This window comes from Pseudonaja textilis, chromosome 7 (genome assembly GCF_049901715.1).
Source record: "Pseudonaja textilis isolate UNSWEBS1 chromosome 7, rPseTex1.2, whole genome shotgun sequence".
NCBI classification, from domain to species: Eukaryota; Metazoa; Chordata; class Lepidosauria; order Squamata; family Elapidae; genus Pseudonaja; species Pseudonaja textilis.
The window spans coordinates 8,171,218-8,198,804 of NC_141996.1; the positions used below are offsets into that span (position 1 = coordinate 8,171,218).

General features: G+C 40.4%; 1 protein-coding gene across 1 annotated transcript; it reads left to right on the top strand.

The window, feature by feature from the left end:
- Positions 1–5,690: 5,690 nt before the first annotated feature.
- On the top strand, positions 5,691–27,583 carry EED (embryonic ectoderm development). Its single transcript, XM_026706811.2, has 12 exons — positions 5,691–6,084; positions 8,420–8,572; positions 12,871–12,963; positions 14,295–14,360; positions 16,032–16,157; positions 17,327–17,408; positions 18,916–19,007; positions 19,240–19,373; positions 21,210–21,315; positions 21,579–21,737; positions 25,097–25,170; positions 26,309–27,583. The coding sequence occupies exons 1-12, from the start codon at positions 5,803–5,805 to the stop codon at positions 26,433–26,435; spliced, it is 1,494 nt and encodes a 497-aa protein (XP_026562596.2). The 5' UTR covers positions 5,691–5,802; the 3' UTR covers positions 26,436–27,583.
- The last annotated feature ends 4 nt before the right edge of the window (positions 27,584–27,587 follow it).

The window sequence follows — 27,587 nt, forward strand, 5'->3', positions numbered from 1 at the left end:
TCTTCTTAAAAACTTCCAGTGTTGAAGCATTTACAACTTCTGCAGGGAAGCTGTTCCACTGATTAATTGTTCTAACTGTCAGGAAATTTCTCCTTAGTTCTAAGTTGCTTCTCTCTTTGATTAGTTTCCACCCATTGCTTCTTGTCCTACACTCAGGTGCTTTAGGGATTCAGTGGCTAAGATGCTGAGCTTGTTGATCAGAAAGGTCGGCAGTTCGGCGGTTCAAATGCCTAGCGCCATGTAACGGAGTGAGCTCCCGTTACTTGTCCCAGCTTCTGCCAACCTAGCAGTTCGAAAGCACCTAAAAAATGCAAGTAGAAAAATAGGGACCGCCTTTGGTGGGAAGGTAACAGTGTTCTGTAAGCCTTTGGCATTCAGTCATGCTGGCCACATGACCACAGAGATGTCTTTGGACAGCACTGGTTCTTTGGCTTTGTAACAGAGATGACCACCGCCCCCTAGAGCCGGAAATGACTAGCACGTATCTGTGAGGGGAACCTTTATCTTTACAGGTGCTTTGGAGCAGGGGTCCCCAACCACCGGTCCCTGGACCGGTACCGGTCCGTAGATCGTTTTTTACTGGGCCACAAAGCTTGGGCGCCGCCATCTTGTTTCAATGGCACTTCCGGGTTTTTGATTGCTTCCAGGTTTTCGGTTGGAAAGCGGTGTTTGGGTGCTCGCGTCTTAGTTTTGTCGAAGGGGGGGCGGCTTCAAACGAAAAGCTGTCCCGATGGCGGTGGAGTCTCACGTTACTCAGGTACCAGTCCGTGGAAGAATAAATAATTGTGAAACCGGTCCTTGGTTCAAAAAAGGTTGGGGGCCACTGCTTTGGGGAATAGCTTGACTCCCTCTTTGTGGCAACCTCTGAGATATTGGAACACTATCATGTCACCCCTAGTCCTTCTTGTCATCAAACGAGACATACGCAGTTCCAGCAACTGCTCTTTATACGTTTTAGCCTCCAGTCCCCTAATCATCTTTGTTGCTCTTCTACTGTACTCTTTCTAGAGTCTCAACATCTTTTTTACATCGTGGAGACCAAAACTGGAAAAAAACATTAGTTCTTGGTTGAGAAGCTTCTTCAGCTTCTTGGATGAGAAGCAAAACATCTTCAAGGAAAAAACAAAGGAAGTCCAGTTGCCTTTTGAAAAAACACCTTTGGGGCAACCATGACCTGGATGACTGGGAATCTGTATAGGCATAGAAGGGGGTTATAGGCAGATGGGGAGAGTCGCAGTGCCCCTGAGGTCATAACTGAGGGCAGTCTGACAAGCATCCAAGTTTTGATCACATTACCACGGCGGCCACTGCAAGAACTATAACTTTGGGGGCTGGTCGTAATTCTCTTTGTTCAGTGCCACTGTAACTTGGAGTGGTTGTTGAATGAACCACTGTAGGTCGAGATCTACCAGTGGTCATGTGATAAGTCCAAAAATGTGCAGCTATATGGGGATTTTATTATATATAGAAAATGCAAAGGATAGTCTATAGCCGGCATCTGTACCACACCTTCTTGTTGTTCAGTCGCTAAGTCATGTCTGATTCTTAGCGACCCCATCGCTATAGCATGCCAGGCCCCTCTGTCTTCCACTCCTCTCCCACGTTTTGCCCAAATTCATGTTCATGTTAGCATTTTGGTCCTCTCCATGCGGTTTTCTTGGCAAGGATCCTGGAGTGGGCTGCCATTTCCTTCTCCAGTGGACTGTATTTTGTCAGAACATTCCACGATGACTTGTCCGTTTTGATTGGCATAGCTCACAGCTTCATTTAGCTGGGCAAAGCGCCTTTTGCCACGACAAGTCAGTGATCCATAAAGGGCTATGCCATCTTCTTCTGTTTGAGGAAGGAAAGACAGAAACATCTGCCTGAAACATTTTTTTGACTGATTATGCTTGGCGATATGTGCATCGGCCGTGTTTATTGCTGAGCAAAAAATTACACTTGTGGAATGTTGAATTGAATTCTGTGGCTCTCCCCTGAGGTTTTATTATAACCAAATTATTTCAAACAATGTTGATGCAGGAAGACCAGCGCTGCTGGTTATGTGCCAAGGTCTGCACAAGACATGCCCAAGCTTCCTTACCATTGTTGTGAATCTAAACAATGCCTTGTCAGGTTCTGCTGCAAACTATAGCCCAGAGCAAGAAGGAACTCATTGTTATGACACTTTCTTTTAAGATAGCGAATGCTGGGGGCTTGAGGATAATGATGAGGGGAACAGGGAGATAATGTGTGGCATCTATTTAAGCCCATTGGTTAAAACTTGCTGCCCTCAGGTGTAATGGAGGCTACCACTGCCACATTTTCAATGCAGGCCAAACCAGTTGCTCTCAGTACATAACGTCTCGCACATCTTGTCTTTTGCCACAGGCAAGAAACGTCGCAGAGATTTTTCTCAGTAAGGGACATCTAGCATCACTCATCTCTTGCTCTACTCATATAGGCCTGTGCCTGGAAGCCCAGCTACCACTAAATGAATATAGTAGACAAATTATAGCAATAGCACTTAGAATTATATGCCGCTTCACGGTGCTTTACAGCCATTTTTAAGTGGTTTAAAGCGGGGGTCACCAACCAATGGGCCAGGGACCACTGGAGGTCTGTGAGAAAATTTTGATGGTCTGCAGAGAAATGTTACCCCCAAAGCAATTAATCTAGGCTCTGAGGGAACATAGGGCTGTGCTGCCCACATGACCCGCGGGAGCACAAGGCTTGTGTTGCTTGTATTGCAAGCAACATGAGGTAGTGAGGGAAGGGGGGAAGGGCGGGGAGGGGAACTCACCCCACGTGCCTTGCCTGGCCACCGGCTGCTTCTTTCTTCTTCTGGCTGAACGCTTCATTTTGGCTGAACGCAAGGAAAGCAGCAAAAGTCTTTCTTTCTCTCCCCAAAACTCTGCCTGAAATGAGTCTTTGGGACCCTGCAAGGCCTCCTGCTCCAAGAGGCTGAGCCGGCACAAGAAGTCTCACAAAGACTCATTTCGGGAGGAGTTTGGGGGAGAGAAAGAAAGACTTCTGTTGCTTCTGCTGCTTTCCTCGCATGAAGCCAAAAGTCTCTCTCTCCCCCGCTGAGAACGGAGCTGGAGACGGTATCCTGCGATCCCAAATAAACAATGATCGATCGGTAGGAAAACAGGGTGGGGAATTTTCCTGCAGACTTTTTTGGGGATTTTCCCAGGGTCTCTGTTGCTTTCTTCAGAGACCCTGGGAAAACGTCAGCAAGCCACCATCAGTCAAAATTCATATTAATAGTCTGCGGGATTTAAAATTATGAGTTTGGTGATCCCTGAAGTCCAAAAGGTTGGCGACCCCTGGTTTAAAGAGTCAACCTATTGCCTCCAACAATTTGAATCCTCATTTTACCGACCTTGCAAAGATGGAAGGCTGAGTCCATCTTGAGCCGGTGAGGATTGAATTCCTGGCAGTGAATGGAATTTGCCTGCAATGCTGCATTCTAATCACTGTGCCACCACAGCTCCTTAAAAAAGGGATAAATTAGAGCCATAATGGAGTCGTTGTAACTCATGATAGTAGTAAAGCAAGCTGGTCACATGAGTGACTTGATTTCATAACCTTTTTTTTTGCAGTGGTAAAGTGAATGCCACAGTTGTTAAGCAAATATTGTGGTTAAATATTAAGCAAACCAATGGTTTGCTATGGGGAGGTTTCCCCAAAAGCCAGTAGCAAAGGCTGATTTTTGGCAAAACCATTGTAAAATGCAGCCACATGACTGCAGGATGCTGCAAATGATTAAGCACCCAAAGTGGGGTCACATCACAGGAGGTGCAACTGTTGGCACTTCGAATCCAGGTTGTAAGTACCACCCAGGTAGGTCCACTGGAGCTTCGAATGGTCACTAAGCAAAGAGTCATAAATCAAGGACTATCTCTAAAGCCTTTTTTGTTTTGTGCCACTTTCCACGCATACTGGAACAACATTCAAAGGCTTTCTTCACTAAGGTTGAATTTAAACTTAGCTACATTAATTTAAAGTCTTTCCAGGGCAACATCATCATGTGCCCCAAACAACTGAGTGTTTCTCATGGGATCTGTTAGCTTTGGGTACCCCAAAATGGATTGATCCTTCTTATAGTTCACGGTATCCTTAATTATTGTCTCTAATTGCATAATTTCAAGGTTTCTATCAATCAGAGTTTATTTATTTAGATCTCCTCTTTATTATTTTTATAAATAATTGAAGGCAGTGAACATACTCCTTCCTCCTACTGCATTTTCCTCACAACTATAAGTGTGATAATACATAAATATATCATAAATAAACCTGTGAGATTAGATTTAGATCCTTACTTCATTGCACTTGCGACACTCTGTTGCATCTTATTATTCTTGATGAATGTATTTTTATGTACACTGAGAGCCTATGCACCAAAGACAAATTCCTTGTGTGTCCAATTGTAGGAAGTTAGCACCCATCCCTCTCCTAAAAAAAATGAAATATCCTAGGAAATATTAAAAAGGCAGAATATTTCCCTAAAAGGGAAGTAGAAACTCAGATGCAGAAACCCACCTCAGCGGCAGCTCAACCCCTCCCCCCCCCCTTTGTTAATGGGTGGGCCATTAAGACCTGGGCCAGAGTATTCTACATAACAAAACCCTCTACCCATCTCACCACCTGGCCTGGTAAGTTTGCATCAGCCACCACTATGGTGAAACCATGTGGTCCAGCTAAGAACACCCCCCCCCATCGCTCCTGGGAGTCTTACAGCCAATGGGATGCATTTCTTACACAAGAACAGGAAACACTAAGGTGGGGCCCAACAGAGGGTATAAAACTAAGGGTCTCTCAGCATCTCAGCCCTCCCTTCTTTACCTTCACTCAACACCTTGACGCATGTGATCATCCTTTTCACTTTGGAGCTCTAAGCCATGTGTTCCTGCCCACCATTAAACCTTCCAAACAGCATCCATGTTTCCAGTGTCTTTTTCTGCACTGGGAACTGAACCTACAAGGATATTTCTTCCAACACAATCACAATTGGCCAATAAAGAATTCTATTCTATTCTAATTCCTATTCTATCCTGTTCCCTATTCCTATTCTATTCTCTATTCTGTTCCCTAATCTATTCTATTTTCTATTCTATTCTTATTCCTAGTCTATCCTATTCCCTATTCCTATTCTATTCTCTATTCTAATTCCTATTCTATTCCTTATTCCTATTCTGTTCCCTGTTCTATTTTCTATTCTATTCTTATTCCTATTCTATTCTCTATTCTCTTTTCTATTCTATTCTAATTCCTATTCTATGCTATCCCCTATTCTTGTTTTATTCCCAATTCTATTTTCTATTCTGTTCTTATTCCTATTCTATTCTATCCTATTCCCTATTCCTATTCTACTCATTATTCTCTGTTCTGTTCTATTCTCATTCTACAGATGAAACTCTACTGAAATAAATGAACTTTTGCATGATATTCTAATTTTTCGAGTTTCACCTGTATTCCTATTTCTATTCTATTCCTATTCTATCTATCCTTATCGCTATCCTAAGGTTTGCATGTTTTTTAAACATTCCTTCCAAAAATCAGTTCCTAAAACTGACAAATACAGGGTTTGTTCCTTCTGAGCCCCCAAATAAACGCTTTCTTTGAAAGCAGCCCGTCCCCCAAAACCTACATCGGGGGAAGGAAAAAAAAAAAAAACAGGACGCGGACACTTGGCGGCCCGCCAACTTGCGGTCGCTGCGCCTGCGCACGGGGGCCGCTTTGGCTATTTTCCGACGGCGTGGCTTTTATTTTTAGGGGTGGGATTGGGAGAGAGTGGGGTTGATTTTGCGACGGCAGAAGATGCGAAAGCCGTTTGCGCTTTACGGCGGAAGAACCACCGTACTAGCGCGCCCGGCAGGTCTTTTTGCCTCGGCGCGGTCCTCGTCCGCGCTTTACGGTCAGGCGCGAGCGGCGGGGAAGATGTCTGAGAGGAGGCGTGGAACCGGCGGGAGAAACGAGGCGCCCGAAACAACAACGGCGGCGGCGGGGGCGGCGGCGGCGGCAACAGAGATGCCGACCAAGAAGCAGAAGCTCAGCAGCGACGAGAACAGCAACCCCGGTGACCTCTCGGGAGACGAAAATGTGAGCGGCCCCTGCGAGAAAGTCGGATGGCCGCCGCCACGGGGCTTTTCGCCTTCCCGGCCTCCTTGGGAAGGTCGAAGGTGGTCGAGGCCCGGGCCTAGCGCGTCTCCTAGCAACCATGGGGGCGTGGGTGCTGGGGACAGCCCTTCTAGCCCCTCAGAGAGATGGGGCTGCCAATTCCCATCATTCCCGCCCCCAGCTCTGGGGATGATAGACCAGGAGAGGGAAAAAGGGACTTCCAACTTCATTATCCCCAGCCTTGTGATGGGCTTGTGGGGTTGATAGGGCTGGAAAGAGAATGACGGGATTGTAATCCCATCATTCCCAGCCTTGTTATGTTGGCTGGGGATTATAGGGCTGGAAAAAGAAGATGGAAGTGTAATTCCCATCATTCCCAGCCTCATTGTGTTGGTGGGGTTGATAGGATTGGAAAGAGAAGGTTGATCGGTAAATCCCATCATTCCCAGCCTTGTGATGGGATTGTGGGGATGATAGGGCTAGAAAGAGAAGATGGAAATGTAACCCTATCATTCCCAGCCTTATAGTGTTGGTAGGGTTGGAAAAAGAAGGTGGAACTATACATCCCATCATTCCCTGCCTTGTTATGTTGGCTGGGGATGATAGGGCTGGAAAAAGAGGTGGAACTGTAATCCTATCATTCCCAGCCTTTTTATATAATCTGGGGATGATATGATTGCAGAGTTAAAGTGCAACTCTAACCCCATTCCTCAAATACAGGTAGTCCTTGATTTACAACAGTTCATTTAGTAATGAGTTAAAACGGCTCTGAAAAAAGTGACTTATGACCATTTTTCACAGTTACAACCATTGCAGCATCCCCATGGTCATGTGATCAAACTCGGCATCTGGTTCATATTTATGATGACGGAGTCATGTGATCACTTTTTGCAACCTTCTGACAAGCAAAGCCAATGGGGAAGGAAGCCAGATTCACTTAACCGGCTTACTAATTCAACAACTGCAGCAATTCACTTAACAAATCTAGCAGGCAAAGTCATAAAATGGGGCAAAACTCATTTAACACATTTCTCAACAACATAAATGTTGGGCTCAATTGAGGTTGTAAATTGAGGATTACTTGTATCTTGACTGTGGACATTAAAGTTGCAGAGTTGCAGTTCCTATAATCATTTGCACGTGATGATTGGGGATGATGGGTCTGGAAGCACCAGTTTGGAAGGGGACTAGCTGTGCTCCATCAGGTATGTTGAAATATAATCCTCCGTTAAGTTATCACGTGGGGACAATGGGCATTGCCTGGTAATAGATATTATTTTCATAGGTAATAAGACTATGTCAAAATTAAATTATTGAAATAGAAAATAAACATGTCAGCGATAAGCTTCTTAATTTGTCTCTATTCTATTGTCAGAATATTCAAGCATAAATGGTCATTCTTGAATTCAGAGGTAGCACTCCCCAGACAGAGGGTTTCTGCCCTAGTGAGAGTTTAGCCACCCAGTCAAACCAATTTATTGGCCAATATTGAGAAGGATTGGGGAAGAGCAGTTTTTCTTGTGTGAGGTTACCTAAGATTATAGATTTTCTTCTGTAAAGTGTTCTTTTTCTTCCTTTTTCCAGAAGGATTCTGAAGTTTTTTTTAATTGGTTGACACAACAGAGAATTTTAAGTATACAATGTAAGATGTGCTAGTTTTGCTCATGAACAAATGTGACTCACCATCCGTGTTTTTCAAACTTGGCAATTTGAAGATGTGTACAGTTTAACCCCCAGTATTCCCTAGCCTTCCATGTTGGCTGGGGAATTCTGGGAATTGAAGTCCGACATCTCAAATTTGCCTAGTTTGAAAAACACTGCCCACCACAAGGGCATCACTAATTAAAAAGAACACTTTTATCAGCGTAATGAATCTCCCTCAAATATTTTCTCCTAAAATATATTTTTAAAAAGGAAATCTTTTGCCTAGTTTTTCTTTCTTGCTGCATATTTTCTAGCAAAGCCATCCATTGTTTTTATTTTCTACCAAAGCTTGGTGCCCAGAGTCTGAAAAAGATGCTAGAATTTATTGCTTAAACTTCCACGTGCCATAATGACAGTTTTATAAAATTAAACAAAAAGTGCCTATTTGCAAACATGCTAGTCCCTACTGGGTACATTATTATTTTTAGTTGTTTGTTTATAAATGCCAAAGCAGGATTATAAAAGGCTGAATATCTGTTGTTTGTAGAATACTCTTAGCTAAACTATTCAGAAACTTGTGTTTTTCCAATCATTCTGGAAAATTTTTGCAATTCAGACATTGCTCTTGCTGGTTTTGGTTAGTTATGAAATGCATCTTGTTTTTTGTTTCCAGGATGATGCTGTTAGTATAGAGAGTGGTACTAATACTGAACGCCCTGATACTCCTACGAACACTCCGAATGCTCCAGGAAGGAAAAGTTGGGGAAAAGGAAAATGGAAGTCAAAGAAATGCAAATATTCATTTAAGTGTGTGAACAGCCTCAAGGTATTTCCAGGCTTAAGTATTCCATGGTGTTTGCTGATGCCTGATTAAATATTGTTTATTTTTTAATCAAATTTGCATGCCACAACATATTTCGATGGTTAACAAGATATAAAAACACAATAAATACAAAAATCCTGAGACAGGTAAAAGCTCAAAAGTAATGTACAGCATCAGATCTTGCCGAAGCTCTCTTGAAAAGTTCCATATTGAGCTTCTTTTCTGGATGACAGGCAATCTTGGAAACAAATGAACAGAAAGTCACTTCAGAGGGTCAGCCTTATCACCACAAAACAGGGCTTTGATTCTCCCACACCTCCTTAAAATGTATACTGGTCCGACTTGGTAGAAAGCAGCTTCTTGTTCCCCAAAATAGGAAAATCTTTTTAAAATTTTTTAGTGTACTCATAGTGCATTCTCTTTGTGAGATAATAAGGTTGTTCAAGATACATCCTCCCACATACTAAAGTTAGTTGTCGCACATTATTGTTACATTTTCAGGAAATCCATCTCTCTTCATAGTTTTTTTAAATATCTTTGTTACAAGTTCAGATGCACTTACTTTTACGGAAGGCATACCTAGATATAACTGGAACAACAGGAAATTGTATTTTAGCTGTTGACAGGAAATTGAAGGGTGCACTTTCTTTTGGGGCAATGGCTAAGAACAGCAGCTGAACATTACAACTTGGGTTTACTTCATGACATGCTCTTAGCGAGGACTGTAGAAGCATAGCCCCCATTCACAATACAAAAGCTAAAGCAGTTGTTTTTATTTTGGATAAAAGATATTTAATCAAAACAGATTCTGGAGTTGTTTCTAGACTCAGTTGTTGAATTCAGCACCCACTCTTTTCATTTTAGCCTCCCTTTCTTAAACCTTTCCTTCCTGTTTCTGAAATGCTACCTAATTTTTTTTATATATAATATGAAAATGCCCTAAAGATGACTTTGCCTCTGGCATTTCAGGAACATATATATAGAGTTTGGAATTGGCTCACTACTGCTTTTCTTTGTCTCCAAAAAGGCTGCTACCTTGTTATCCCCTAGTTGTCTTTCATCCAAATACTATTAGTCCTTGACTTATGACCACAATTTAAACCATAAATTTTGTTGCTAAACAAGGTGGTTGTTAAGCGAGTTACACCCAAGTTTATAACCTTTCTTGTTAGGGCTGTTAAGCAAATAATTGCAATTAACTGAATCAGGTGCTTGTTCAGCAAATCTAGCTTCCCTTACTGAGTGTCACGACTCCAGGATGCTGAAATCATCATAAATACATGCTGGTTGCCAAGCGCCTGAATTTTGGTCACATGACTTGGGGAATGCTGTCATGATTGTTAAGTGCAAGCAAACTTAACATACCCAAATGTAAGTAGTTTTTCAGTGCCACTGTAACTTTATTTATTTATCTTTTTGAAAATTTTATTTGGGTTTTCACACACACATACAAAAACATAATACAAATAAAACATCTTTTTTTGAAAATAGCATGGTCCTGGGTTACACTTCTTCATACAGACAGAAACTCAATTTCATGCTCACTTTTATGTTCTTTTCCATATCTTATTACTGTTTTACATTTTCTACATAGTTTTTCTCCTCTTAATTTTCTCAATTTTATTTTAATTATCTCAATTCAAATCATTGTATTTATACTTTTGTCTGTCCTGTTTCAATTTCATATTTTCTTTTCTCATTAAACAAATTTTCTCCTGTAGTTACTAATTGGAGTATGACACCTTTATATCTTTTAATTTTATCCATTCAACTCTTATTTAAGCTTCAATATATACCTTGAGGTTATAACATTCAATATAATACATAACTTCCAATTGAATTCTGCTTGGTACATTCTTAAAATACACACTATATTCTTAAAAAGTGATTATAAATATATGTAATTAAAACACTCATTCCCTTCCAATTCAGTCCTATAATTAATATTCATTAAAATCTTAACATCTTTAACATTTCTTTTCAATTAAATATCATACTTCCTTGGGAACACTCATAAGCTTTCCGTAATTAATTTTATATTTTCCCCTATTTCTCTTCCCTTATATTTTATAAAACATTAAATAATTAAAATGTTCCCATCCTTTCCTAATTCAATTCTCTCAGTCATTTTATTTCATTTATTTAATAACAAACATTTCACTAGATTACAATAACTACTTTATCCATCATTTTAATCATACATTGTTTCATATTTTCTAAAATTATTTTTATTTCTAATATAACAATACTATCTTATGTACGTTTGCAGAATCCTTTTTTCAATTAAATTTTCATCCATTATCTCTAAATAGGCCCTGTTTCTCCATATCTTGTTTCTGTCCTTTATAACTTCTTTTCCTTTCCTTCTTCCCTTTCTTCTTCTCCCTCCCCTTTTTACCCCCTTGTCTCTCTACTTCTAATTCTTTCTTCTGTATTCCTCTCTTCTGTTTCTATCTAATATTATACTTATTTTTCAAACTATTCTTCCTTTTCTTGGTTGTTTTTTCAAATCTTAAACTTTTCATTCTCTTTTCCCCCTTTCCTTTTGTTCCCCCACATAAAATTACTTGTTCATTAAAGATGGCTTTTTCTTTATCCCAATCTTCTTGTTCTGCAGGCATTTCTTGTTGTTTCTCATAGTTCCAAATCTCCATTTCTAAGAATTGAAATACGAAGCCAAAAGAACCTCTCCCTTCTTGTGCATCTTCTTTGTACTTTTTAAGTTCCGTTTTCAGTTCTTCTATAAGTAGTGCCATTTTAAACACTTTTAAACAACCACCCGATTGATTTTAGTCATTCAGATGCAATAACCAAAAATCCAGAGATCACCAAATAATCCAAATACTCCCAAGCTGTTTCTTCATGCTTCTTTTTTCACTTTCTCAGTATCTTATAATACTCCTTTTCTTGCTCTTTAATTGCTAATGTTAATTACTCATTTCTGCACATTCCATTATTTTCTTAATTAGTTCCTCCTCCATTGGAAGGAAATTCCTAAAAAAAATGTTAAGTGCTTAAGTTCTTGCAGGGCATGATGCTATTCTATCAGTTGCATTGACTGCCACTAGTTCTTTATTTAAATTTGAAGTGCTTCCAAATGGTGTAAGAAGTGCAATTTAGGCACTGTTTTATAAAAGCTGTTAAGTTGGAGGACGGTGGAAATTGATAGAGGTCCTTTGTTTGTGAACATCGGTATTAATTGATGGTTATCAAGCCCTAACATTTAGAAGTAGTGGGAATGCTTCCAGCTTTTTAGGAATAAGTGTACATCAGTGTAAAAGCCAGTGGATGATTAGCCATGACTTTTTGACCATTTTATGCTCGGGACACATTTGTTAATATTGCCAAATGCCCCAGAGACAACCCAAATCTTCCTGCCTCTGGATTCAGATCTAAAGATGATTTGACGGGTGTCTGGAAGGAAAGCAAATTCTAGCGTTCTCCCTCTGATAATGCACCTTTCCATCTTAACACTTTGGGGAAGGGCTCACAAGTTTTTACTTCGGTAGATTAGTCATTTTGTAACTATAGGTGGCCGTTCAGTATTAGGCCATTCATGCCATTCGTGGGATGAGGTATCTTTTTTATATTATGGAACGTTATTAAAAAAGAGATCAGAAAATGAATTTCGGTCACTAAGAAATGCGGTTTTAAAGTATGACTTGAAATGACGCAATCCCAGGAGTCCTGGTTGCTGTCATAACCCAGACACCACACAGGTTGTTAAGGGAGGTGCTCATGGGATGGGAGTCCTGTACAAGCAGGCCAGTGGGAAAGGGATGTGGATGGAAGGGCAGGGTTGGTGATGGGTACTGCAGGGAAACACTACTCAGGGTAAACAAGCCTGTGAAGGGCAAAGTTGGACAATAAGGAGTGTGGGAAGGCCAATGGGAGCAGTTACGGAGCAGGAATGGGCAGAAGTATACTATGGAGTATGAAGTCCCTGGGATCCAGTACTCCATAGTGGGGCTTCTTGGGAGAAAATGTAGTAGGAGCGACTTACAGGACTTTGTGGGAAGCCAACAGGAAAGGTCACAAATGGTAATCATGTGGCCGCAGCTCATGATAATGACGTAATTGCGACATTGCAACAGCCAGACACCAAGGACTGGTCATAAGTCCCCCTTGTTCTGCACTGTCATAATTTTGAAGGGTTCCTGAAAAATGGTTATAGCTCGACAAAAAATAATGGTTATAACCTGTACAATAATTTTGTTAAGCCTATTTATGTCCCTGCTGAACTGGTTTTAATACTGGATGAAATGCTATGGTTTGAACTTGTCTTTCGGTTTCCTTTTCAGGAGGATCACAGCCAACCGTTATTTGGGGTGCAGTTTAATTGGCACAGCAAGGAAGGCGATCCTCTGGTATTCGCCACTGTTGGCAGCAACCGAGTAAGTAGCTTCTTAAAACTCATTTTGGGCATCTTTCTTTCCAATATAATAGATTATCTATAGCTTAGGGTGGAACTTGGTACTCTCTGAGAACAATTGTGTGCTTGCAGATGTTTCATTACTGAACTAGGTAACATCAGCTAGCAGCAAACCCCACACTCACTTGCAGTAATGTTACCTGGTTAGGTAATGAAACATCTGCAAGCAAACAACCAAGCTCAGAGAGCACAACAAACTCCACAGCTTCTTTTCTTTTTGCTTCCTGGGGGTCTGCTGTCCCACTTTTGAAGATTATAGAGTGCCGTTTTTTTGGGAAAAGTTGAACAGTGCTTTTGAATTTATGAGTTGACTCTTGGAACTTGTGATGAGTTGAGGCAGCAGTAGGTTGCTGCCTGAAGCCTGTGCTATGTGCCTCGGAAGCATAGGCTTTTAAATGAAAAGCAGTGGACTTCGTTCCACTTGGGATGTGGGGAGCAGAGAATTTCACCGGAGTTTAAAAATAAGCTGATTGAATTGTGACTTGTTATTTATTTGAATCCCATCTTTTAAAATTATTTTTACAAGTAACTCAAGGCAGCAAATGTATCTGGTGTTTTAACCGCTAGACCAGGAGTCAGCAACCCGCAGCTCTGGAGCCTCATGAGGCACTTTTATCCCTCTGCAGCACCACAATTTTGAGAGGAGCTTCCGGGTTTTTTGGGCGGGGGGAAGCACGGCGTGCCAGGAGGAGACTCTATGGCAAGGGGCAGGTTTTCCAGTCGGCTCCACAATTGATACGGCTTTTGGTTAGGACAAGTAGAGGAAAAAGGACGCCGCACTAGGAGGAGACTCTATGGTGGGGGCACCGGACTTCCTATTGGCTCTAGAATTGAACAGGGGGGCTTCCTGTTAGGACCTTTGTGGCTCCCAGTGTTTTCTGTGGGAAACGGGTCCAAATGGCTCTTTGAGTGTTTAAGGTTGCCGATCCCTACGCTAGACCAAATTGGCTGTCTTGTTTTAGTTGATTTTCTGTGTTTTTTTATTATACTGTATGATATAATTTTGCAGGATCATAGGTTTGCTTGGCTCCTCGAAGACTTATATTGTATCTGTTGTTAAACGTATGCATCCATACACACATAGATATTCAAGATTACATCGATAGAGCCGAAGCAGATCTGCAACAGGTGAAATAGATTATGGCTGGACCTATGACATTGTGGGCCTGTTTAAATTAAGCTGTTTGTGTACTGTTTATTTCCTTCCTGCTGCTGAGAAAAGTTAACTTCAAAGTTTTCGACTTTGGTATGGAAGGGCTTCGCTTTGACCTCTTGTGTTTTGTCCATCTGCAGGTAACTTTATATGAATGCCATTCCCAAGGAGAAATACGGTTATTGCAATCGTATGTGGATGCTGATGTATCCTTTATTACATACATTTCTAGAACTGTTTTTGGGGAGACATATTTCTCTCTTTTTAAAATCTTTTTCACAAGATCTGTTGATTTAAAAAAAAAAAAAATCTCCAGAGGGGGTGAACTAAAATGTTCTGTCCTATGGGATTTTGGATCTTATTGCATATTAGGCCCAACTACATAATGATGTCGGTTTTCTTTCCCCCTTTTGTCCCCTTTTCTCATTTTTCCATGACTCATAGTTTCCTTTGCATCAGTTGTGGTTCCAAAGGGATTGATGACAGCATCACTGCAGTTTCCTGGTATGGTCTCCTAGGGTGGTTTTCAGCACATCACACTCTCTGAAACCACCTGGAAGAAAGGGTCATTTCATTAGGTTCTGTAGACTGTAGTAGTGATAAGGGTATATAAACAATCAGAAATAGGCTATATCACTTGTTCTGTATTCAAGATGCTATTTAAGTATTTTGAATGCTTTGCCATATATGTAAGTGTGTGTGTGTGTGTGTGTGTGTGTGTGTGTGTGTGTGTATGTATCTATGTCTTGGCGTGTTTGGGTCTTTTCCTGTGTAAGATTGAGTGCATCTTGGTGATGTTTCGACGAGGTCCCACTCGCCATCTTCAGGCTGGTGCTTTCGGCTTTGTGCTTGTGCGAGCAAAGCCAACCTCCCTAGAAACTGGTGGGGAGGTTGGCTGTGTTGTAATTTCTTGATTGGTTGATGGAGTGGATGTTTGCAGATTGTCTGGCTTTTTCGTAAGGACATGTGTGGCTGAGGTATTGTCTGCGTGTCTATCAGCCCCCTGTGTTGTAACGACCTGAGTAACGACCCAGGAGATTACAGCACAAGACCCAGGATGTCAAAACAATAGAACAACACCTTCCCCCTCCCCCCACCCCCCACCCCGGGCTGCCAACCCAGTTGGGGAATGCTGGAATAGAAGACAGAGGTCCCTTCCAACTCTGTTATTCCATGCAGAGTTGCTGTGCCAGGTGTAATTGTGGGAGCTTAAGATCTGCATGTCAATTTCCCAAATGGGGAAAGGCTGGCCTAAAAACTAATACTACAGATTGGAGTATGTGATGAACCCCTCTGTATTTCAGAGTTCTGAGAGTGGAAGCACGGCTAGTAGGAGCTATAGTCAAGAACGGGATCAGGACTGCGATTTAGAGAAACGGGTTTCAGAAGGATTGAAATGACACCAAGGGAACGGTTGAATAGCTGTTTTGCAATTTCCAGCCTCTGCTGCCTCCAGATTTTATCCATTCCCTTGACCTCATATGGACTCCTCTGCCTCCCCTTTTAGCTCCCTGGAATAGCCGCCTCCATCTGGTGTCCTTGCAGCGAGTCAGTAACTATGCAGGGAATTTATGGGAAATGTTCTCCAAAAACATCTAGAGAGAACTAAGCCAGAGAAAGCTGCTGTAGAGCTGCGGGCTGTTAATGTTTTAATGGCTGCTGCACATACTGAACATAATCGTCCTTTGGCTCATAACTGATTTTTATGTCAAATAGCCAATCATTTGTGCAAACGGTTGAAGGAATAAACTATCCCTAACATACTTTTTAAATTGCCACTTTTCCCAAATGAGTGTCTTAAATTGTGCAAGCATTTTTCTATCCCCGTCGGTGGAAAGTCCGCAGTTGTGTGCACTGTACTTAACTATATGCTTCAGGCAGATGAAAACTTTTATACTTGTGCGTGGACTTATGACAGCAATACAAGCCATCCTCTTCTGGCAGTGGCTGGCTCCCGAGGCATTATTCGAATAATTAACCCCATTACGATGCAGTGTATAAAGGTGAGTTGATCCCAGAGGTAAATATGAGGTTCAAATATTGCCTCCGGCATCTAAGTAGAAAATATGTAGGGTGAGATGGGGACCAGAGAGGTCATGCTTAGCATGCAAAGAAGTTCAGCCTCTCCAGGAAAATCTGTGAAATAATCCTGTCTTAAACACTTAAAGATTAATTACAGATAATCCTTGAGTTACGAATAGAATAGAATAGAATAGAATAGAATAGAATAGAATAGAATAGAATAGAATAGAATAGAATAGAATTCTTTATTGGCCAAGTGTAATTGGACATGCAAGGAATTTGTCTTGGTGCAAATGCTGTCAGTGTACATAAAAAAGAAAAGAGACATTCGTCAAGAGTCAAGAATCATAAGGTTCAACACTTAATGATAGTCACAGGGTACAATAAGCAATCAAATCATACTAGGAAACACTCAATAAAACTCGTAAGGATACAAGCGACAAAGTTACAGTCATACAGTCACAAGTGGGAGGGGATGGGTGATAAGGAGTGATGAGAAGATTAATAGTAATACTAGTGCAGACTTAGTAAATAGTTGGACAGTGTTGAGGGAATTATTTGTTTAGCAGAGGGATGGCATTTGGGAAAAAACTGTCCTTGTGTCTAGTTGTTCTGGTGTGCAGTGCTCTATAGCATTGTTTTGAGGGAAGGAGTTGAAACAGTTTATGTCTGGGATGTGAGGGGCTGTAGAGATTTTCACAGCCCTCTTTTTGACTTGTGCAGTGTCATAATGTCATAATTTGTGATAGTCATGACTGACCTTATTTTATACCTTTTTTGAAGCACGGTTAAAGTAGTTACCACAATCATTAAGTGAACCAATGGTTTACTATGGGCCATTTTTGCTGAAATATGTGCTGGTTCTTGGCAAATCATTTGTTAAGATGTGGTCATGTTACTGGGATGCTGCAAACAACTGTAAATTCAGGCCTGTTGTTGAGTGTCCAATGTGTGTGTGGGGGGGCGGGGCTGACTATTGGAACTTCTGAACCAGGTCATAAGTATCCCCAGGGAAACCTGTCATAACTTTGAACAGTCATAAATCAAGGACTATCTGTACTGGTTGGTCTAGTTGCATTAAAATTCTGGCACGGGATATGTCAGGATTGTGTGTTGCATCAAGGAAACTAATCTCTGAATTTTATTGCAGCACTATGTGGGCCACGGAAATGCAATAAATGAATTGAAATTTCACCCAAGGGATCCAAATCTTCTTTTGTCTGTTAGCAAAGGTAGAAGAATACATTTTTTAAACAGTTTTTATTAGTAATACACTGTATTAGTGGCCCTTTTTTTGTACCAGCAAGAAGAACAAGGATGGCTGTGAAATGAAGGACGCATCATGTTAAAAAGTTATAAACCTTTAATGGTGGATAGAGACTGTATTAGAAAAAGCATATTATCCATTGTTTTATAAAGAGTGCTGTTAAGAGAGAGATTTATTATTGGTTAGAACTTGAGAAAACAGAAGATTCAGTTATAACAAAATATTGGTTAAGGATTTTCAAGAACAGTATGCTTCTGATGACTTTGAAATTAGTTTAATCCAATAAAAGATTGTATTGCAAGATTATTGGGTACCTTTAAAATGTAATTGACTGCCAGGTTCATTATACTGAAAGTGTGAAATTGTTGAAAGAATGTTTTCTCATTTGACATAGATATGTCCCACTTCTACTTTGTTCTGGTTTAATAACCCTTAGTTTAATTACCCTATAGTTTAATAACACTACAAAGTAGTTTAATAACACTACAAAGATCAGCAACAGTTTAAAGACAGTTTGAAATTTATCAGTTTACAAAGAATGTGGATTTCTTGATCACAAGGCACAAGAAAACAATGTTACCCTTTAATGTTTATTATTTTGTTTCCTATTGTGAGCTATGGGCAGACTATGGTTTATTACACAAACGTCGTTATTCTAGGCCTGCACAGCTTGTAAAAGAGAAAAGGCCACCTTGGTAAATGAAAAGTCACTATGAGCCACAGAAGAATACCTGGCACTCCAATCAGTTGTTTGGTGGCTAGGGTAATGGCAGTAATGCTGGGGCTGGCAGTGGTGGGGCCTTGAGGTATTAGAGGCACTCATTAGTGCATCTTTAGGGGTGGCAGTGAATTTACTGACGTTTTTAAAACCCCACCAGCAGACCACATGTTCTGCAAGGCTACTCCAAATGTTGCTTGTTTACATTTTTCTAGGAAGCAGGGTCACTGCTGGGGGATGCTGGGATATGCACTCTGCAATATCAGGAGAGCTGTCGGTTGCTGTCCTTTAGGCTAGTGAAATAAGATAGACTCAAACTACAGCCTGGAATCTTGTGTGTTTACAGCAAATGATACATTTTTTTTTTCAAAGTCAAACTTGAAATTATTGAAAAGCTTGCTTTATTTTCCAAGAGATAACAGATGCTTTCTTCTTGTAGCTGCACTGAAGATTTATACCATTGAAGTTTTTTTTTTTAAAGAAGTAAACTATGGTTATTAAATAAGCCTGAAGAGACAGACAGACAGACAGACAGACAGACAGACCCTTAGATGGAAGCTCTTTGGCAGCATAAATGCTTGATGTGAGATCTGGGCCTATTTCTTTTCATTAAGCATTTATATCTCTCTGTCATCTCTAAGTAATCTTTGATGTAGTTCACTATAATATGTACAGTAGTTATAAATGAGAAATATGTTAATGGTGAGTTAGGTATGGGTTGCACAATCTAATCTGGTTTCTTGTATTTTACTAGATCATGCGCTCCGATTATGGAACATTCAGACAGACACTTTGGTTGCGATATTTGGAGGGGTTGAAGGACACAGAGATGAAGTTTTAAGTGCTGTAAGTCCAATATTGTTACGTGGTTTGAGAAACTCTTTTGGAAATCACTTTGACCTTGTTTTTTCTACAGAAAATCAAACTTTATAAACTTTAGAAAACTTAAAAACAATTACGAACACTTTGTGATGAGGTTTATTTGGAGAGGAGAGTGTTTTCGGAGGTGCTGTTTTGCTTTGCTTTGCATATTAGATGCAAAACTTAAAAGCTGTGATTTTGTGTGTTTTGCATACAGGATTATGACCTGCTTGGGGAAAAGATAATGTCCTGTGGCATGGATCACTCTCTAAAGCTCTGGCGCATCAACTCAAAGAGAATGATAAATGCCATCAAAGAATCCTATGAGTACAACCCCAATAAAACGAATAGGTAAGAACCCAGTGTTATGCTTCCCTTTTGAGTCTCAAAGTCTCCTTAGGAAATCATGTATCCTCCAATCTAAAACTGGTAAGGGCATGGATTTAGGAACGAGTTAATATCAAAACTAAGAGTCCATGTGGTGTAATGGTTAAGGGCAGGGGTGAGCTTCAAAGTTCTCTGCCTGGTTGCTCGGTGGTGTGGCCATGGTGGGTGTGGCCTAGTTGGCCTCCTGCACCACGCCAGGTGGCGGGGTCATTTTTGCCCTCCCTGGGCTCCGGAGACTTCCCTTGAGCCTTGGGAGGGCGAAAATGGCCTCCCCGGGCTCCGGAGACTCTGGAAGATGGAAACAGGCCCATTTCCGGCCTTCCTGAACTTCCAGGAGGCCCGTTTTTCGCCCTCCCCAAGCCTCTGCATGCGCCCTGCACTTACCTGCATCGAAAACGGGCTGCGTGGGGACTCCTGGGAGGAGAGGGGTGGGCGGGGCCAGCCAGGAGTGAGATTTGGGGGTTCTCTGCACAGAGTCTTATCTAGGGGCTCTCGCGAACCCCCAGCAGCCCACCCCCGTTAAGGGGCTGGATTAGGAGTAAGGACGTCCACAGTTCTTATCCAATGACAGCCACAGAAGTACATTGGTTTGATCTGGATCAAACACTCTCTCTCTGCTCAACGTTTCTTACGGGGGTGTGGTTGTTGGGGAATCGGAGGAGAATTCAGTGGATTTATACTAGTATGATGTGCGTAGGATTCAGACGTTTGCATCTGTATTTCATTTTATTTGGTTGTATGTCACCTTTTGTAGAATTTTTATAGAAATGTCCTATGCTGAAACACTGAAAGGGCAAAGCTTTATAAGTCAATATCAGCATTAAAAACCAGCAAAAATAATGTGGTGGTGGTTTTTATACTTTCGTTTAATCCTTAAATCAATCCCTTAGCTCATATGTAAAGGAAACTGTATTCCATGTATAAATATATACGCATTGCGTGTTGCCTTTGGGGGCAAGCAGTGTTATGCAGAGACAGAAAAGGAGTAAGAAGTCGTGGAAAAAAATAAGGGGAAAAAAAGACAAAAGACTAATTTATCAATACCATTCTTTGTCTCTCCATGCCTTTTCGTCATTTCCAAGTATCCTTATTTCTATCACGTACTTTACATTACCTTTTGTTTTTTAAAGTCCTTAACCGCTTCCTGAAGATCACTTAAGTATTTCATTGCTAGTGCATTCAACTTACTTATACTTTTCTTCTGACGTATCACTTTTCTTAGATATTCAAGAAACTAGAATAGCATCACCGAACCTGGGGCATAAGAGGAATTGCACCAATGTTTGCTTTGTTTTTATACATTACGGGTAGTTCTTGACATATGACCACAATTGAGCCCAACATTTCTGTTGCTAAGCGAGAGTTGTTAAGTGATTTTTGCCCCATTTTACAATCTTCCTTGCCAAAGTTGTTAAGTGAATCACTGCAGTTGTGAAGTTAGTAACACGATTGCTAAGGGAATCCGACTTCCTCACTGACTTTATCAGAAGATGATCACATGACCCCGGCCCACTGCAACCATCATAAATATGAGTCAGTTGCCAACATCTGAATTTCAATAAGGGGATCATGGGGATGCTGCAAGAGTGGTAAGGGTGAAAGCCACTTTTTCACAGTACCATTGTAACTTTGAATGGTCACTAAATGAACTGTTGTAAGTTGAGGACTACCTGTATGTACTGTGTTTAATCAGAGACCAATAATAATTGTATTTAAACATACCGGTAATTGTTGCATTCAGTGCAGACCTCTTCTCCCAATTTTTCCTGTTTTTTCATGTCTCCCTTCTTTTGTCTGCAGGCCCTTTGTTTCTCAAAAGATTCATTTTCCTGACTTCTCTACAAGAGACATACATAGAAATTATGTAGACTGTGTGCGATGGCTGGGTGATCTGATCCTTTCCAAGGTATTTCTTGCATTTCAAAATTACTTTTGTTTGGTTTTCATTAGGCATGTTTTAATATCTGGAAGGCAGCTTAAAAACAGTTTACTGTCTGAGGTAAATAAATTGTAGAGTATAGATCCATGCCCTGTTGTTATTTCTTTCCAAAATAAAACACAGTTGTCAACAGAATATTAGGTTAAACATTTCATCTTAGCTGCAGTTTGGGTTAGTGAGAACGTTTTTGTCACTAATATTGCTTTTTTCCTCCCTATTTCTCTCTGCAGTCTTGTGAAAATGCCATTGTATGCTGGAAACCAGGCAAAATGGAAGACAACATAGATAAAATTAAGCCCAGCGAGTCAAATGTGACTATTTTAGGGCGATTTGATTATAGTCAATGTGATATTTGGTATATGAGGTTTTCTATGGATTTCTGGCAAAAGGTAAAAATCATATACGATTGAGCAGTAGAATAGTACAAGTAGTCCTCAACTTGCAACCACAATTGAGCCCCAGATTCCTGTTGCTAAGCGAAACATTTGTTAAGTGAGTTTTGCCCCACTGTATGACCTTTCTTGCCACAATTGTTAAGTGAATCATTGCACTTGTTAACATTGGTAACACGGTGGGGATGTGAATCTGGCTCCCTCGTTGCCTTTGCTGGTCAGAAGGTCACAAAAGGTGATCACATGACCCTGGGACATTGCGACCATCATAAATACGAGTCAGTTGCGCCTGAATTTCAGTAATGTGACCATGGAGATGCTGCAACAGTCATAAGTGTGAAAAACAGCCATAAGCCACTTTTTTCAGTGCCATTGTAACTTTGGTCACTAAACGAACTGTTTTAAGTTGAGGACTACCTATATTTTAAAAACGGAATGTGGAACGTGTGAACAGGTGCACATTGTTCAGATTGATATAAACCAGTTATGTGGGTTTTGCACAAGTTGAACAGTTCACTTTGAACAGTCACTAAACAAACTGTTGTAGGTCGAGAACTATCTGTATAAGGAGCAACCCAGGGCTCCGACAAATCCACCTCCATTCAAATCAAGTCTCTAGCCGCATCTCTCAAAGTAAAAAAAAAAAAAAGATTTATTAGGAGTGACTATGTCGGCATTACCTGGGTGCAGCCAACACTAAGACACATCATTTATTTTTCCCTTGACCCTGGTTTTCCCCCCACCCCCTGGATGTATATTCTCCAATGGGACACATCCATAGCCAAGAGTCATCAATCATGCTCTCCAGTAATAATCTTGCGCGCCAACAGCTTCGGCTGCCTAGCAATTATCTGAAGCATTTCAGGAATGCCTTACTTTCCCCAATCCTTTTCTGCTGGCAACTAAAAAGACCAAATAAGTATTTTTTTAATTGACGGTAAGGTATTGTGAAGCAGCTTGAGTGTATGAAGGGTTCATGGGGATTAAATGTATAAGGATTAACGTTGAATGGGAGAAATGGGGCGAGTGATGGCGTCCATCAACTGTAATGTGCTATGGTCCTGGAGAAGAAAAGACAGGTTTTTTGAACCTGTCATGATTAGATGGTGTGTTACCGAATGCCTCTGGGCGATACGGGTGAATGAGAAACTAAAGGTAGCCTTCAGGTTATGATGGTCATTGGGACTGGGACGTCACGTGACCGCTTCACATAGCAACGGAAATCCAAGCCATCCTAATTGCCATCATAACCCTGAGAGGCACAGTTGTTAAGCGGAACGTAGTGAGAGCCACAGGTAAGGAACACGGGGATGCTCCAGGAAGGTATGAGAGGCCAAGCGAGGGCCAAACGCGAGTTGCAGGAGGGATCATTTTAATTTCATTGATGTAAATTCAGGTTATTTTTCTGGGAAACAGGAAAAGCAATTTCAAGTGTTTAATAAAAATAATATCGGCAATGGAATGAGAACAGTAAGTCAACAGGGCAGATATCCCAAAGGTGCTTTTTCAAGAGGTAACTGGACACAGACAAGAGATAATTCAGTCAGACTTCATTCTCACCAGTCAGCAATGCTTGCTGTTGTGCCAATCCTGTGGTTTGCAATGTATTTCTAACGTGAAGAATTCAGTCTCTTGGATGACTATAAGTATTTCCACTATGGAAAAGAAAGCTTAGTACAGTACATTTTCATGACGGGAATGGAATTTTTCTGGAATGAAGAATGCTAGAGGTTTCCAAACTTTTTTTTTTTAAAGAACACACACAATGTAAATGGTTTCTGCAGTTGAGAATCTACACATGTTCTTAATAGAGAACATGCTTGGCTGTAGCAAGCTATGACCTTATTAGTACACGATGACCTAGTTTTATATAATGGAAGCCTTTGAGTCAGCCTTCACAAGTTTCTACAGCTTCCTTGGCAACACTATTTGTAAGCAGTTTGCCATTGCTTCACTCGTAGGACGAGAGAGAGTGATTGGCCCAAAGTCACCCAGCCAGTTTCCATGCTCATGGCAGATCTAGAACTCGGGCTTCCTCATTCCTAGTCCAGTGCCTGAACCACTAGACCGAACTGCCTCTGTAACTTAACTATATTCACACCCCAAAAGTGGTGTTAATTACAACGGCTTCTTTGCAGACTCTTATGCAATGTGGCGTGTTACAGATGTGTTAAGCTACAATTTTCAAGGCTGTAGTCTTCACATTTGGAGATGACTAAATGGGAAGAGTGACCTAAACCACAATGGTGTAGGGTTTTATGAATTACTTCCATAAAAAATATTCAGTGGTATTTTATTCTTATAGCCTTGCTAGAGAAGAAGAGAGAGCATCAGCATAAATTTCATTCATACAGACTGTCCTCAACTTACAACCATTTGTTGTTAGTTGCAAAGTCATGTCCGACCCATTGCAGTGCCATGGACAATGTTCCTCCAGGCCTTCCTGTCCTCTACAATCTTCTGGAGTCCATTTAAGCTCACACCGACTGATTCAGTGACTCCATTCAGCTACCTCATTCTCTGCTGTCCCCTTCTTTTGCCCTCAATGATTTCCAGCATGAGGCTCTTCTCCAGTGAGTCCTTCCTTCTCATTAGGTGGCCAAAGTCTTTAAGGATCTGGTCTTCTGAAGACCAGTCAGGATTGATCTCTAGGACTGGCCGGTTTGATCGCCTTGCAGTCCAAGGGTCTTGCAGGAGTCTTCTCCAGCACCAGAGTTCAAAGTTGTTGAGCTCAAGATTTATGTTGTTAAGCAAGACAAGTAAGTTTTTGCCCCATTTTACAATCTATCTTGCCACAGTTCAGTGAATCACTGCAGTTATCAATACGAATTTTAAGAGCATTTGGCCTTCCCATTGACTATGTCAGATGGTCGCGAAAGGTGATCACATAATCCCAGGAACACTGCAACTGTCATAAATATATGCAAATTTTGATCATGTGACCATGGAGATGCTGCAATGGTTGTGTGGAAAATGGTCCTAGGTCACTTTTTTCAGTGCCGCTATAACTTTGGTCACTAAATGAAAGATGGTTAATTGAGAACTACCTGTACATTACTAAACCTTACTTCAGGACCATGGAGAAAGCCCTTACCCTAAAATACTCACAAATGTGGAGTGATGATTCTATTACTAAAATGTAGTATACAGCTTGAACAATTTAATTGGGGCAGGAATTAAGCTCCAGGCATTTCTTGAGTTGCCTGAATAGGAAGGGTTTGAATATATGTTTGTTGAGGTGAATATGAATTACAACATCTCTAACCCATGGTAGTAGGCTGTGATATTGAACAATGCATTTTAGATTCTTTGACCCCTGTGTCTGTGGTACAGGATTGACTGCATGTATTTTCCAGATGCTGGCATTGGGCAATCAAGTTGGCAAACTCTACGTATGGGACTTAGAAGTAGAAGACCCGCATAAAGCAAAGTAAGTATGTATAAATCTTTGGTACTGTTGCAGTTCTTGTAAGCACTGTGAAGCATGCACAGAAATCTTTTAAATTTGAATGTTTAAGAGTAGAGATTCTCAATCACCCAGGTCATGGTTGCCCCAAAGGTCCTTTTTTCCAAGAAGCAACTGGACTTACTTGTTTTTTCTTTTGAAGATGTTTCGCTTCTCATCCAAGAAGCTGCTTCAGCTCTGACAGGATTGTGGGGATAGTGTAATGTTTAAAATTGCAGTTGGAAATATTAAGTGGTACGCCTTTTGTTTGAAAATGAAAGGGTTAGGGTTAGGATTACCACTATAAAATAGCTGGGATACAGGCACCTATTGGACCCCTTAATAACTTAATTTATGTATGATCTCCCTTTGATTTCCAATTAAGAATGTACAGTAAACTCTCATTGTTGACAGAGTTGATGGAGGGAATTGACATGAGTTGACGGAGGGAAACAATGTCTGTTAAAGCAAGGCACCATTAAATTGAAACAGTTTTATACATGCATATGTAATGCATTTATGCATATGTAAAATGGGAATGGGATTTTGTTCATGATTTTTCACCTTTTACATATGTTTAAATTAGTGAATGGGCTTCAAGAATGCATGGGAATATACAGTATATTTTGGCTATTGCATCTGAATTTCTAAACAAATATTTGACAGATTAAAAACCAGCACTTCATGATTTTCTAACATGCCTGTAAAAAATTAAGGATTTTCAGAACCTGTACCTTTATATAGGTGGCATAAATTTACCTGATGTAAGCCTCTCATGGTCATTTACCAGAGCATACCTTTATCACAACTCCAAAAATTTAAGCCTAGATTACAGAAACGACAAGGTAGAAGTATTTCCCACCCCCCAATTCTTTCTTGCATCAGCTTTTTTTTTAGCCTGGAGAAATATTTCTTTTTGAAAGAATCCATTTCTTTAGTCTGAAGTTATTTAACTAGGATCCATTTTTTAAACTTCATTAGATCTTGATGTGTGGGCATAGTATTCTGTGAGGTGGGATGATGACTTTTTAAAACGAAGTTTAAATCATTTACCTCCTTTCCTACCTTGTCCAAGATGCTTTCTTTCTTGCAAAGAAAATTAACACTTTAATTTCTTTAATAGGTGCACAACTCTTACTCATCCAAAGTGCGCTGCTGCTATCCGACAAACCAGCTTTAGCAGAGACAGTAGTATCCTTATAGCTGTGTGTGATGATGCCAGCATTTGGCGCTGGGACAGACTTCGATAAGTTACAGCTTCCTGAGACTCATACTGCTTTTTTGCCATAATAATTTCTTACCTGCTGAAATGCTTTCAGAGTAATCTTTCCTTGCTTCTGTCAACAGCTGAACTTAGAGATGGTTACATTTGATTTGGTAGCATTGTCCTTTTTTTAAAAAATCATTTTTTTTAATAAAAAATATTTTTGTACGTTTGAAAAAAATATTTTACTTTTGGTGTTTGAAAGCTGGAGAACTTCCTCTGTGTTAAATAGATATTTGCTATTTTGTATGTTTGTGAAGAAAACAGATAAAAGTTTGTGCATGACAGAGACAGATTTGGTAAGATAAAGAGAACATTGTTTTATGCAGCATTCTACCAACAGTTCCTTCACATGTGGGCTTCATTATTTTCAAGTAGCTAATTTTAACGATCAAAACTTGCTTGAAAACATTGTGTTATTTGAAAAGTCAGATATTGTAACTGAATCAGGCTTACCATAATTCTAGCAAGGTTCCACTCATGTCTCTTTGCCTTTATGACTTAAAAAACCACACACACATACACACACACTTGTCTATAATGTATACAGACTCCAGCATTTAGTTTTCTTTTGTAGGAATGAATGTGAAGGATAGAGTTTTATTTTAATATGAATTGGCATGTAGAAACAAACTGATTGGACTGATCAGGTTTATCTCATTCCTCTCCTGCAGCCCCTCTTTATTTCATTCCCTCCTCCAGTTTTTCTGAAAGTTGTGCATTTTGTCAAAAAATATCAGGAAGCAGGGATAAGGACTTTACAGAAATGCAACGTATTTATGAAAGTAACTTAAAATGTTTTGAAGCTTCCATATGAACTTGAAAGAAAAGATGTAGCTGTGTTAGTAGTTGCACTATGGAATCAACTTCTCAATATATTTGGGAAGATACCCAAAATAAGAGGTACGGTTCTATTTTCTATATATTTATATTCTATTTTTGTCAAGCAACTCAAATGTAATACATGCAATATATGGCACTTATTACTCCAACTCCCTCCTCCCTCCCCACCCACAGCAACAACCCTGTAAGATTGATTGGGCTGAGAGATGTTACAGATAACATGTAAGATAAGCTACTTGCCCGGAAGAAAATGTGAATGTGTGTAATTTGACGATTAAATAAAAATAAATTGGAA

Bases quoted from the DNA above. Each gene is read 5' to 3' on its own strand.
- EED (XM_026706811.2), top strand. From the start codon at position 5,803: ATGCGAAAGCCGTTTGCGCTTTACGGCGGAAGAACCACCGTACTAGCG. The intron at 6,085-8,419 runs GTGAGCGGCCCC...TTTTGTTTCCAG, and splicing joins ACCTCTCGGGAGACGAAAAT to GATGATGCTGTTAGTATAGA. The intron at 12,964-14,294 runs GTAAGTAGCTTC...GTCCATCTGCAG, and splicing joins CCACTGTTGGCAGCAACCGA to GTAACTTTATATGAATGCCA.